This window comes from Helianthus annuus, chromosome 2 (genome assembly GCF_002127325.2).
Source record: "Helianthus annuus cultivar XRQ/B chromosome 2, HanXRQr2.0-SUNRISE, whole genome shotgun sequence".
In the NCBI taxonomy this organism is placed as follows: domain Eukaryota; kingdom Viridiplantae; phylum Streptophyta; class Magnoliopsida; order Asterales; family Asteraceae; genus Helianthus; species Helianthus annuus.
In genome coordinates, this window is record NC_035434.2 from 13,690,178 (window position 1) to 13,704,608 (window position 14,431).

At 37.9% G+C, this 14,431-nt stretch overlaps 2 protein-coding genes across 2 annotated transcripts; one reads left to right on the forward strand and one right to left on the reverse strand.

Annotated features, from left to right (window-relative positions):
• Window positions 1–537: 537 nt before the first annotated feature.
• On the reverse strand, window positions 538–4,896 carry LOC110886169. Its single transcript, XM_022133935.1, has 3 exons — window positions 4,005–4,896; window positions 3,456–3,766; window positions 538–828 (listed from the first exon to the last, which is right to left on the reverse strand). Exons 1-3 carry the CDS (start codon window positions 4,894–4,896, stop codon window positions 538–540), a joined length of 1,494 nt encoding a protein of 497 aa, XP_021989627.1.
• A 5,051-nt stretch (window positions 4,897–9,947) lies between these two features.
• On the forward strand, window positions 9,948–14,208 carry LOC110911048 (mitochondrial phosphate carrier protein 3, mitochondrial). Its single transcript, XM_022155618.2, has 6 exons — window positions 9,948–10,489; window positions 11,428–11,789; window positions 12,559–12,602; window positions 12,869–13,083; window positions 13,506–13,630; window positions 13,932–14,208. The coding sequence occupies exons 1-6, from the start codon at window positions 10,205–10,207 to the stop codon at window positions 13,966–13,968; spliced, it is 1,068 nt and encodes a 355-aa protein (XP_022011310.1). The 5' UTR covers window positions 9,948–10,204; the 3' UTR covers window positions 13,969–14,208.
• Window positions 14,209–14,431: the final 223 nt, after the last annotated feature.

A 14,431-nucleotide genomic window follows, 5' to 3' on the forward strand; every position in this document is an offset into this window, starting at 1 on the left:
TAGCAAATCCTACCAAAAGACAAGGCATAAATACGTGTACTCATTTCACAAAGTCAAATTTAATCATTCACTCGACAATTTGCAAATTCAATACCAACGTAGGACAATTGTCTAAGATTCAAACGCAATTCAAGTTGTCACAAAACAATTAACAAAACATAATAAACCCTAAACCTTACAAAAGTCTACACCGGGGTGAAACCTCCAAGAAATTAGCCAAGCATGATCAAAGAAACTTGATCACCGGATGTTGGAAGCATGAATTGGATCATTGTGAAGCTTGAAGATGGATTGATGGATGAAGTTTAGGGATTTAGATGATTGGTGATGATGAATGGATGAGTGAATTGATGGATTGGGGAATTCGTGGAGCTAGGGTTTCGAATCAAGAAGATGATGATGAATTCTTCTTGATTCGGGTTGTAGAGAGGATGATAGATGGAATGGTAGGTGAAGAATGATCAATAATGGCTCTAAGGTGAAGTTCAAACCTCCATGAATTATGTAACTCCCGAATAATTGCCAACAACCCCCTTTTCATTCGTCAAAACAAGCTAATTTGCAAACAAACTCGGCTGCAACATAGAAGGACCGTCGCCGACGGCCTGAAGCCCCGTCGGCGACGGTGTGTGCTTGTTCCATTTCACCCGACGGCCTAACACGCTGTCTACGGTGAAATCTTGGCGACGGTGATAAACAATGGTCGTCGGCGACGGCCCATATGGGTGTCGGCGACGGTGCTCCGAATTCCGTTTCTTCGTTTTTCGTGTTCCTTGCTTCTGGTTGACCCGTAAAGCTTCCCGGTGGCTCGTTTTTCATCCCGGTGACCTGTAAAGTTCCCGAAAAGCTCCTTAAACTCTGCTAGACCTGCAAAATACATATCTAATCAAAAGTAGGCTATTCGAAACTAAAACTTGTGTAATAACATCAAATTAAGCAATTACAAGCACCGGTTTTCAACCACGTATCAACTCCTCAGGCAGCTCGAGACGGTATGCTACCTTACCAACCCGTTCAACGATTTCGAATGGCCCAATAAATCTTGGGCTCAATTTTCCTCTTTTTCTAAACCGAATTATCCCCTTCCACGGCGATACTTTCAACATTACCTTGTCGCCTACTTGAAATTCTATTGTCCTCCTTCGTTTATCCGCATACGATTTTTGTCGATCCTGAGCTGCTTTTAAGTGAATGCGGACCAAGTCGATTTTCTGATTCGTAGCTTAGATTACATCGGTCTGAGCTAGTCGTCGCGGACCAACTTCTCCCCAACATACTGGGGTTCGGCACTTTCTACCATATAACATCTCATATGGGGCCATTTTAATACTCGCGTGATAGCTATTGTTATATGAGAATTCAACCAAGAGTAGATGGACATCCCAACTGCCCCCAAAGTCGATAATGCAAGCACGCAACATATCTTCCAACGTTTGTATTGTTCTTTCACTTTGCCCATCCGTTCGGGGATGGTAAGTAGTGCTAATGAACAGCTTAGTTCCCATTTGCTCTTGGAAACCACGCCAAAAATCCGACGTAAACCGAGTATCTCTGTCGGACACAATGGATATCGGTACCCCGTGACGTGCCACGATCTCATTGGTATACACTTCTGACATCTTTTCTGATGTATAAGTCTCACGTATCGGAATGAAGTGTGCACTTTTAGTTAATCTATCCACAACCACCCATATAGCATCAAAACCACGGCTGGTTTTGGGTAGTTTGGTCAACAAGTCCATTGTAATTTGTTCCCATTTCCAAACCGGGATGTCCAATGGTTGCAGCTTACCATATGGTTGCTGGTGCTCTGCCTTGACTTGCAAACAGGTCAAACACTTCTCCACATATTTTACAATATCTCTCTTCATCCCGGGCCACCAATAATTTTGTTTTAAATCATTGTACATCTTGGTCGCCCCCGGATGGATCGAATAACGAGATTTATGGGCCTCGTCAAGTAAAAGTGCCTTGGCTCCACATGTATTTGTAACCCAAATTCTCCCAAATCGAGTTTTTAATCCTTGGTTACCGTCCTCCAAATCTTTTAACTGCCCTACTATTCTTTCCTTTTTCACATTCTCTTCCTTCATTGCTTGTATTTGAGATTTTCGGATTTGGTCAAGCAATCCCGATGTCACAATTAGTTGCATCGATCGGACTCGAATAGGCGTATAATCTGTCTTTCGGCTCAACGTGTCCGTCACCACATTAGCCTTCCCGGAGTGGTAATGTATATCACAATCGAAGTCCTTGACAGTCTCTAACCACCGCCTCTGCCTCATATTTAATTCCTTCTGATCGAAAAAATACTTTAAGCTTTTGTGGTCGGTAAAGATATAGCACTTTACCCCATACAAATAATGCCTCCATATTTCAAGGCGAACACCACTGCCGCTAACTCAAGGTCATGCGTAGGATATTTCTTTTCATGAGTCTTCAGCTGCCTTGAGGCATAGGCTATAACCTTGCCTCGTTGCATCAAAACGCAGCCAAGCCCCGAATGCGAGGCATCCGAGTAAACTACCATATCATCCGTTCCATCCGGTAACGACAATACCGGTGCTTGGGGTCAGTTTTTCCTTAAGCGTTTGAAACGCCCTTTCTCGATCCTCGCCCCAAATAAACTTTTCTTCCTTGCGGGTTAGTTTGGTTAATGGCATAGCAATTTTGGAGAAATCTTGTATGAATCTCCGGTAATAACCCGCAAGCCCCAAAAAGCTTCTGATTTCCGAAGGATTCTTCGTTGGATTCCATTTTGCCACGGCTTCTATTTTCGACGGGTCTACTAACACCCCGTTTGCATTAATGACGTGCCCGAGAAATTTCACCTCTCGTAACCAGAAGGCACATTTTGAAAACTTTGCATACAATTTTTCTTTTCTGAGCGTCTCCAAGACTTCACGCAAATGTCTTGTGTGTTCCGCTTCATCCTTTGAGTATATTAAAATGTCGTCAATAAACACTATTACCGACTTATCTAGCATAGACTTGCAAACCCGGTTCATGAGATCCATGAAAGCTGCCGGTGCATTTGTTAACCCAAAGGACATCACAAGGAACTCGTAGTGTCCGTACCGCGTACGGAAAGCCGTCTTCGGTATATCTTCCTCCCTGACTCTCAACTGATGGTACCCCGATCTAAGGTCGATCTTGGAGAACCAACTTGCGCCTTGCGATTGGTCAAATAAGTCGTCAATTCTTGGGAGTGGATATCGATTTTTCACCGTGAGTTTGTTCAACTCCCGGTAATCGATGCACATACGCATACTCCCATCCTTTTTCTTCACAAACAGCACTGGTGCGCCCCACGGAGACATACTTGGGCGAATAAACCCTTTGTCGAGGAGATCTTGAATTTGAGACATTAATTCTTGCAATTCTGAGGGTGCGAGCCGATACGGCGCCTTGGCCACGGGTTTCGCGCCCGGAATCAATTCAATTCCGAACTCTACCTCCCGTTCTGGCGGTATTCCCGGTAGGTCTTCCGGAAATACGTCGGCATACTCGCGTACCACCGGTACGTCTTCAATCTTTAGTAATCCTTTGTCTGGTTCGTTTGCGTATATCATGAATGCCCTACAACCGTGCCTCATGAGCTTGTGAGCTTTTAGCATTGAGCACATAACAGGTTTACCCTCTTTCTCGGCATGTATGGTAACCGATTTCCCACTTGGAGATGTTAATTTTATCTCCTTGCGGAAACATACGACTTTCGCATGGTGTCGGGATAGCCAATCCATCCCGACCACTACTTGGAATTCTCCTATGGACATAGGAATAAAGTCTATTGGATATTCCTCATCGTCTATGCTTATCTTGCAATCTCGACATATATCACACACAAGGAAATTTTTGTTATCACCTATTTCTACCTCTAATGGCATAGGTAATTTCGTTAGTAAAAAAGGAAGGATGCCGAATAAATCCATGTGAAACAAAGGATTTATTCGCACCCGTATCAAATAGCACATGTGCAGGAATTGAATTTATGGCAAATATACCTAAGACCACATCGGGCTCTGTTTTTGCCTCCACTGTTGTTAACTGGAAAGATCTTGCTTTTGCTTTTGGTGCCTCAGTGTGCGTACTCTTGTCATCCTTCTTTCCGACCAACTCCGGGCACTCAGATTTCTTGTGACCCGGCTGATAGCATTTGTAGCACACCGATACTTTCCCCGGGCACAACGCAGCCGTGTGCCCGGTCTTCCCACATATAGGACACGACTTGTCCTTAAACCGGCACTCACCCTTGTGCCCTTTCCCGCATACTTTACAACTTGGCGTACTGCTCTTTCCTTCTTGCTTCTTCGATGAGTCAGTCATGCGTGCCTTTTTCGTAGGGCTTGGATTAACCTCTTGCGCCCTTCTTTCACCCCTTTCAATTTGTTTCTTTAGCTCTATTTCTCTTTCTCGAGCAGTATTGATAATTTCAGTAAGAGTCTCATATTTTGAGGGAGTCATGAACTCCCGATACTCTGTGCTTAGCATGTTATAATAATAATACACCTTCTGTTCTTCGGAGGTCACCAATTCATCGCAAAACCTCAGTTTGTCAAGAAAGATCCCCGTGATCTTAGCAATAGATTCGCCTTTCTGTCTAAGCTGAATAAACTCCTCTTTGATTCGATTGATAACCGCTTTAGGACTGTGATGTTTGAGGAATGGTACTTTAAACTCCTCCCATGTCATTGCTTTCGCCGCTTCACTTACGATTTCCTTTTTCTTATTATCCCACCAGTCTTTTGCTTGACCTCTCAGCTGACCCATGCCATAAGCTGCGAAGTCACTTGTATCACAGTGGGTTCTCTCGAACACCCCTTCAATATCACTCAACCATCTTTGGCACACTATCGGATCCACCTCTCCGTGATAGAGTGGCGGTTTACATGCCATAAACTCTTTGTACGAGCAGCCCTTGCGCTCTGTAGATTTTTACTTAGCTATGTTAGCATCATCTTCCAATTTCTTGATTCTCCCCTCAACAACCGATAATACCGTATTCTGAATCTTATCAATAAAACCGGATAAGCTATTTTCGATTGCCTTTCCTACTTCCTCAGCAATCACTTCTCTCATTTGCTCGGTGACTCTTGGCACCGCATCGTCATTTCCCATATCCGTCATCTTTAAAACTGAAATGTTTACATTATGTGTTAAACATTTCATCCATATTATGTGGTTTATTTATTTTGATTTAGTCAAGTTCGTAACTTGTTTAACTATTCTTACTTAATGCACTTTCCGGGTTTGAGTGTGTTAACACACTCTTCCCCTGCATATACATTCATGTTTTGTTTACATTTAAAGAACCTACTAAAATGATTAACTCTTACCGGATGTTGATCAACCTTGAACCAACACACCTTGTTAATAACCTTGAGCTCTGATAACCAACTTGTAACACCCGTCTCATTATTCAATCATTATTTTATTAGAATTGCACCTTATTAAAAACCAACGCATAATTAACAAAAAAACTTAGTTGATAAAACTAAGTTAGATGATATTGGTATTCTAATACAGCCAACTAAAAGTTTTAAAACATTTAACATTAAGTAGTGTTTACAAACAAACATCATCTAAAACATGATTATATTAGTGCGGAAGCTTCAAAATTTGTGTTCGGTTCTTGGAATTCTTGCTTGATCGCCATCCGGAATAAGACCAACATCACCTAAGGTCAAAACCAAATCAATTGTTAGTTTTGACTACATTAGAATGTATGAAAATAAGTTCCAATATCAATCAAGCAAAGAAAATAAAAAAAAATTCAGCTTTCTGGTCTGTCGCGCCCCGCGACAGATCACATGTAAGCTTACGCGGGCCGCGAGAGGGCCCCGCAGGTCTCCCTCCGCGTACCGCGGGGTAGACGGTCTTCTAGCGGGTGCAGGTATGTTACCTGCATTTATGCCCAGCTCCGAACTTTATAAAAATTCTAACTTTAAAGGGGCATAACTTTTTACTCGTTTGTCCGTTTTAATCGATTCTTTTTCCTATGAGTCCGTATTAAAATTACGGATCTAACCATGTAATTTTCACACTACGAAACTCGTTTTATGAACAAACGGTTCATAAATTCCTTGTTTCATTTATTCAACCCATTAACAATATGTGCATAACACCCATTTTCAGTTCCAAAACTTACTATTCATGGTTTCCCAATTTCCCGGGCTTGTAAATCCTTGCGTATTCGCGCCATACTATGGCTTTACGCTTTACATTAGAATTTCATGCTTGTTTTCCCAATATTCAAGCATACCTCATCAAACTACAGTTGCAATTTATTTCTTTTGTTCTATCCGATATCTCGGATCCGCATCTTACATTTAGCATCACTAAATCCATTGGCGTATTATTATTTAACACTGATGTAACACGGGACTTTCAAGTCCTTGTACACATGACTCTTTTTAAAGGGCATCATTTTGACCCGTTTTATTTGTCGAGTGAAAACCATCACTTCAATAACAAGCCAAAACCATTTCTAACCATTATTTTGACCCGTTTGATTGTCGAGTGAGCTTCGTCACTTCAAGGTCAAACCAAACATGTATATTACACTACGACACTATTTATATGCTAAAACCAAACCTTTATGCATATTGTAACGGAACTAAAGTCACGTACCTTTAAAGCACTCCTTTTCCACGTGTATCCCCTCCGGCGTGTCCGCTCGACGTTCCGGATTCCTTGCCTAAAGAGTTCATTTCATAACAAGTTTAGAACTCTTTCTTAAGCTTTAACGCATCATTTTATAAACATAATCAAATCTGCGTTTTCACCCATCATTTAATATTTTAACCCTCATTTAGGCGTTTTATCAAACACCTAGCGGGTCAAATTTCTACATGATCTAAACTAAGTTCATGACTTGAATTTATCACCCAAACTAACTTCAATTAGGCAATATGCACATATTTTTGACATCAATAATTCAGGGAATATCTCAAAATTTCAATTTACACTAGAACAAGAGCCTTAATCCTAGTGTTTATCAAGTTCTACTAACATATTAATCACCCTCTATGGTGATTTTGATCCATACAATCATCATGCAAGGATTTGACAAGAAATCATCTAGGGTTTGTCCCTAAACCTTATATCACTCCCAATTTCATGTTTACAACACCTAATTAAGCTCAACATTCAAATTTCAATCATATGCAAGAATTTGGGTTGAATCAAAATGACCTAATTCAACATATACCTGATGATCCTCTAGACGAGGTGATCACAATTTTATTTTCAGATTTTGATTTCAACCTGATTTGGGCCTTCAATTTGAGAGTTTAGTAGAATTTTAGGGTTTGAGAGTGGGGTGTCGCCCCTTTCCTGTTCTTGATCGACCAGACCTCTCAATTGAGGGGTTTGGTTTTGTTTTTAATTAAAATGAGTAACATAAGTTTTAATTTTTGACAACATTGGCCCCTCACATTTGTTTAACATAGAGTTTTGTTGTTTTAACCATATTTAAGTTATTTTTAGACTTGTAGTTAACTAGGTTATAAATTCCTAGTTAATTAAGTCTTGTTTATTTAAACTTTATAATTCTAATATAAAGTTTTATATTTCCGGGGTGTTACATGAAGGCACGGACGTTGGTCATAGACGTTGGTCGTCAACGATAACAAAGGTTGAAGAAGCCATTATTCTATTCTGCTAATCGGAATGAAGACTACCGGATGAGCAACGATTATGGAAAGATGATGTTGGACTTAAATCTCATTGTAGAGAGCTCCCAGGGTTTAATTACTGACAAAATTTGATTAGAGATGTACTTTTTGACATATTGAGGCGTGTTGTGATTTCTATTAAGAAAGAGACATCGTTGAATTTCTTAATTGAACCATCGGAAGAAAGATCAACCCTTAGACCAGCCGACATTTTGGTATTTTATGAATGTGAGGAAAACACGCGTCTGTGGATCTAACGGGGTCCCCCCCCCCCCTCTTGTGGGCTTGGGAGTAGTGTTTTCACTGTATGTCAGGCTGCTTTCAAAGGTGCTTCTTGCAAAGTGACAAAACACGAGAAAGTGTGTCTTGACAACCAACACGTGTGTATACCATTTGCTTTCGATACTTTTGGTTTCTTTACGCCAGAGGATGTGGAGCTACTTGGTCGAGTCCAATGGGTCATGCGTAGTAATTTTATGATACCAATATCCTTAAATGTAGTTTTAAAAGACTTAGTTTGTAATTCAGAAAAGGTTAGCGGCGTAACTTGTTGCCCGTTTACCTTCTATTTAGATGTAAGATTTGGTTATTAATTGAGATATGGAAGGATAATCTAATTTGACTCTCAGAAATCAGAAACGCAGTACATTTTTCATATCTTTAGGTAAAGTAAATGGTACATCGAATCTACGAATTTGCAATATTCTTTAGGAGCTCTCTTTCAAAGATTTTTTTTTATTATGAAACCATGAGTAAAATGCACGGATAGTCCCTGTGGTTTGGTGAAATTTCACCTTTAATCCCCAACTTTTCAAAATTACACTTTTAGTCCCTGCGGTTTGACAAGTTGTTACTTGGATAGTCCCCAAAGCGGATGGAGATTAGCTTTTCTGGTTAAATGGGTGTGAAATGACAAGGACTATCCGAGTAACAACTTGTCAAACCACAGGGACTATCCGAGTAACAACTTTTCAGACCACATGGACTATCCAAGTAACCTTCATCCGCTTTAGGGACTATCCGAGTAACAACTTGTCAAACCACAGGGACTAAGAGTGTAATTCTGAAAAGTTAGGGACTAAAGGTGAAATTTCACCAAACTATAGGGACTATCCGTGCATTTTACTCTGAAACCATTTATAATTTACAGTAATATTTGTGGTACAACGCATGTCATGCTTTGTTTTCAAATTCTTTTGATTGTAAAATTGTTCCTACCGTCTTAAAAGACAAAGTTGGTGGGCTTTCTCACCGGCTTTGTCTCCCCCTACACTTTCATAAATTTTTAAATTTAAACCCTTAATTTTGGTAGTTTCATTTTTTACCTCAACTTTGTTAAAGACCCTCGGTAGTTTCCTTTGTTAAATCTTATTTTCATCCACTCTTGACCTTTAAGTTAAGGAGATATAATTTTCAACCCTTTACCTTTTTTATGATTGAAAAAATACAACTTTGAACCCTTGGAGAGTATATATAATCTGATTTTTTTCATAATGGTTTTGTTCATCAACTTAAAAAACTTTAGTTTGTTGCGTGCTTTTTTATGTATGTGTTGATATAAATTCGAGTTGATCTACGTTTCGACGTAAATTTTATTTGAAAACGAGTCGGGTCAAATATAATATGATTTCATGCTTACTTTTTATGTACGTTTCGACGTAAAGTTTGTTTTCATTTATAATACTTTTACATGCTTACTTTTTATGTACGTTTCAGCGTAAATTTTGTTTGAAAACAAGTCGGGTCAAAAATTCGAGTTGGTCTGTGTTTTAACGTAAATGGTCGATAATAAGTCATACATAATCATGCCACATAGTCGGTACAAGATTCAATTGTCTTGGTATACCTTTTTGTATAAATCCGAGTTTGTTTACGTTTTGACGTGAATTTAATGTACGATTTCGTGCTTTATTTTGTACATTTCCTACGTATAAGTCGGGTTGCATATAATACATTGAGTTCAACTGAAACGTTTTCATATGGTTATTTAAACAAACACTCAGACATAACGCGGACTAATCTGTCCGACATTTACGACATACCCGCGCCGCGCGCAACACGTGCGAGTCTTATTACTAGTTTAAACAAACACTAAACATAAAATGTACCAATAAAAAGATATAAATTAGGGTAATGTTAATTTAGATATGTGAAAAGTCTATAAGATTTAAACAACTTTAGACAACTAAAATACATACTTTTTCAATTTCGACGTAAATTTTATTTGAAAACGAGTTCGTGTACGTTTCAACTCGTGGAGCGGCTTCTAAAATACTAGTATAACTTAAAAACATATAAAAAATGGACATCTTATATTTGAGAAGCCACTTTTTGTAAATTTACAAGATGGCAAAACCTCAAAAAAATTTCCATTTTAAAGCTATGGCGGGTAAGAAACGAACAAGAGCCTTCAAATCCACATGCATTTCCACCATTAATCCCACCTTCATCTCCCTTAATTATACCAAACAAACCCTATAACTCTTTCCCTTGCATTAATTCTAACAACAATTTCCAGCACAATCACGATGAACTTCATGGATTCTTCACGCCAATCTCTCATCCCAAACTTCCTCTACTCTCCAAAAGGATTCATTGATTATCCCGCGAATTCATTGACGTCTTCTAGGTTTTCGGCACTCACGTCAATGTCACCGAAAAGAGGTTTCGTGGTTCAGGCTCCTAGCGAGCCACGTAAGATCGCGATGTTTTCTCCGGCGTATTATGGAGCGTGTACGGCTGGTGGTATTCTTAGCTGTGGTTTGACACATATGGCTGTAACTCCCTTGGATCTTGTCAAATGCAATATGCAGGTTGATTGATTCTCAATTCATTTCATTATAAAAAAAAATATCCATTCATAATGTTGTTGCTTTTTATCTCAACAATATTACATAGAACACGTCCTTTAGATTTGCATCAACTTGCAGGTTTCAGCCTTATTGTTTAAACGTCATCATTTATGTTTGAATTTTGTAACATTTTTCATCATACATTTGAAACTTTGATTGTTTGTTTTTTTTTTCTTTTTCGAGTTAAGTCTAGTCAAGTGCAAAACACATGAGGGTATTTTCATCTTTTTTACTTAAAAAATAGTGAAAATAAAACAATATTTAGTGGGTCACACACATCTTATCCTCAAACTCAATGCCTTGCACATAAATAGAGTTTAGGATAAATGATGAAACATGTTTCAAAAATGAAAAATAAAGGATGCCTAGCGTGATTTTACACAGTGTATGTTTCACAGAATGAAATGGAATCTTGATAATTGAAATGTTGATTTTACTATTTATTTTGTTGGTTTCAACATGAAAATTAATTGAAATTGAACAACAAAATAAGGAATGAAATCTACATTCCAATTTCATTCCATTTTGCAAAACAAACACACCTAAATTACAAATTAAATTTCGGTTTCTGCGCGAATTCCCATTTCAGTTCCATTACAATCCATGAAACGAACACTACCTTAGGCTGAAACCTGGAAATCGATACAAACCTAAAAGAAGTTCTTCTATAATTTTTTCTTGTATCTGTGTATATGAACTATGATGTTTTATATGTACATTTTTTATACAACAAACTTTAATATCTTTACCATTTGGTGTTATAATAACCATGTAAGTTAACATGAAACTTGTACAAAATAAAACAATAATATGCTTAATTAGTATATAAATGTTGTCTCTTGATTCTTTGCTTTATGATATACATTTTAATAATAACTTTTAAACATCCAATTGTTCAGATAAACCCTACAAAGTACAAGGGTGTTGCTTCTGGTTTTGGGGTACTGCTCAAGGAACAAGGAATGAAGGGATTTTTCAAGGGTTGGGTTCCAACTTTGCTTGGTTACAGTGCACAGGGTGCTTGCAAATTCGGGTTTTATGAATTCTTCAAGAAAACATATTCTGACTTGGCTGGTCCTGAGTATGCAACCAAATATAAAACCTTGATCTTCCTTGCTGGTTCTGCATCTGCTGAATTTATTGCTGATATTGCTCTTTGCCCGTTTGAGGCGGTTAAGGTTCGTGTCCAAACGCAACCTGGATATGCTAAAGGCCTCTCGGATGGCCTTCCAAAGTTCATTAAAGCGGATGGTGTTTCTGGGTATGACTTTGTTTGTAGCTAATTTTCAATGTTTTCATAACCGGACCGGTTCTCAAACTGGTGCCTTATGAGTCCATGTCATAAATTATTTAAATATATATATATATATATATATATATATAAAGTATATCGTACAATATGCCTTAACGTATGACGCATATGCGAGGGCAAATCGCACGTTATGTTAAAAAAAAAAAAAAAAAAAAAACAAAATCGCATGCACAACAAAAGTGTGAAATCGCAGGTACAAAATTAACAAAATAAAATCGCATGTACATTTAAAAAGGGAAAATCGCATGTACAAAATAATGTAAAATCGCATGTACCAAAAAAATGAAGAAAAAGTGTCGCATGTTGTAAGGCAATCTCGTACGCGTCGTACGATAAGGCATATTGTACAATAACCGGCCTCTATATATATAATTAATTTGAAACAAAATAACGAACTAATTGTTGTTTGGTTTGGACTTGCAATGCTAACAAAATATGAAGCATGTATTAAACAATAAAAGGAGCGTGAAGTTGTAAATGAGATTTTGGAAAGAAAAATATAACAAAAATAAGAAATTTTGAGAATCCGACTCACCCACTTGTCCGGTTCACTTTTTCAACCGGTATGATCCATAATTGGCCGGCCTAAATGAAGCCAGTTCAAGAGTACTCATCCGGACCAATTATGTAGCTGGTTCCTGGTCCGACAGCTAATTTCAGAATTTAGTTGGATACATACAATATTTGTTTTTTATACAACTTATTTATTTTGTTACAGGCTTTTTAAGGGGTTAGCTCCTCTTTGGGGACGACAAATTCCATGTAAGTAACTTACCGAAGCTAATCATGTTTCATTTACTAATGAAACATTCTAGTTTCTATATAATCATGCCAAAAGTGTGATCAAACGGAAACGATTTACAAGGTTCTATGCATTTCAAGGAGACTTCCTACGACTTTCAACATGTTTCACTTTCAACTAACTTATTACATTTGACCCATACGAGTCCAAACACCCAATATTGACACGTCTACATAATACTTGGCCACTTGGGGTGAATGAAAGTTAATCTTGTATACATTTTCAGATACAATGATGAAATTTGCATCTTTCGAAAAAATTGTGGAGTCGTTGTACAAGTATGCCATCCCAACGCCGAAAGACCAATGTAGCAAAGAGTTGCAGCTTGGCGTAAGCTTTGCTGGTGGTTATGTGGCTGGTGTATTTTGTGCCATTGTTTCACATCCAGCTGATAATTTGGTATCTTTCCTCAATAATGCTAAAGGGGCTACTGCTGGCGACGTAAGTAAAGGATCTCATTTTGGGCATCGAACCTGGTCATAACTTGGCCATGAGTTTTTTCTCGATCCATATCTTTAGGTGTAAATGTTTAACTTTTAAAAAAAAATTCTATGTAAAATACTTTTAAATTAGTTTTACAATGCATAAAAAGTTAACACATAAAAAGATCAAATGGTACACAACAAAACTTGTACATTACATTTAAAATATAGTTATAGACCAGACCAGGCCTAACCATGCCTTTTGACCGAATGTTGCAAACAATATGCAACTTTCAAGTCAAGCTAGACCTAGGTCCGATCTTAGTTTCATTGATTATTGGGTCTAGAATCGATTGTGCGTCTCTATGCTTGATTTACTTTTGGTAGTGTTTTGAAGCACAAGCTAAAATACACGAAAATTTTCTAAAACCTATGATGCAGGCTATTAAGAAAATTGGTTTGGTTGGTCTATTCACTCGTGGTCTCCCTCTTCGTATTTTTATGATTGGGACTCTTACCGGAGCACAATGGGGAATCTATGATGCTTTCAAAGTTTTTGTTGGGCTGTAAGTTTCTTCTTTATTTTTGTTCGACTCTTTAACTTTTGAATCCAGAAAGTTCTTTATAGTGTATTGGATGACCCTGCACTGACGTATATTGAAAAAAGTGTCTTGGGTCAACCTGACAAAAGTTTTTATTAATTAATGTTAATTATATATAAAAGCAATCAATATTGGACAACAAGTGTTTTGGGTCAGTCTTACCCGGCCTATTGTGACACGCACTAAAAGCTCTTGTTTTTGACATGTTACTTAACTCGATCATTTAATATTTTTTTTATTGATTAAAGAACTTTTTTGTTTGTAGGCCTACTACTGGTGGTGCTGCTCCTCCCGCTAAGTAAACTATGGACAATCAAACAAAGCTAATCACGTGTTGTTGTATTGTGAAGGGCATAGAGAATGCTCGGGATAAATAACACTAGGTTAGCTTAATTTGTTACACTCCGGTTTGTTGTCTAGTAACGCACATCACACACTTATAGATTCAAAAAGATCAGTACGTTATGATATATATGTATATATGCATGTATGTACACTATAAAAGTAATTCAACTTGTATAAAATAAGTTTCTATTTTACAATTATGTTAATGTTATTGCAATGACTTAACGAGAAACACACGTGTGTATATATATCTAATCACATTTTGAAGACTTACAAGACTAAGGGGCTGTTTGTTTACCTTTTAATGAGGCTCTTAATGGTTCAGACCTCTTACTGGTTCAACACTTAATGGTTCAGATCTCTTACTGGTTCAACACTTAATGGTTCAGACTGTTTGTTTCACGAGCAGATGTCTAAATG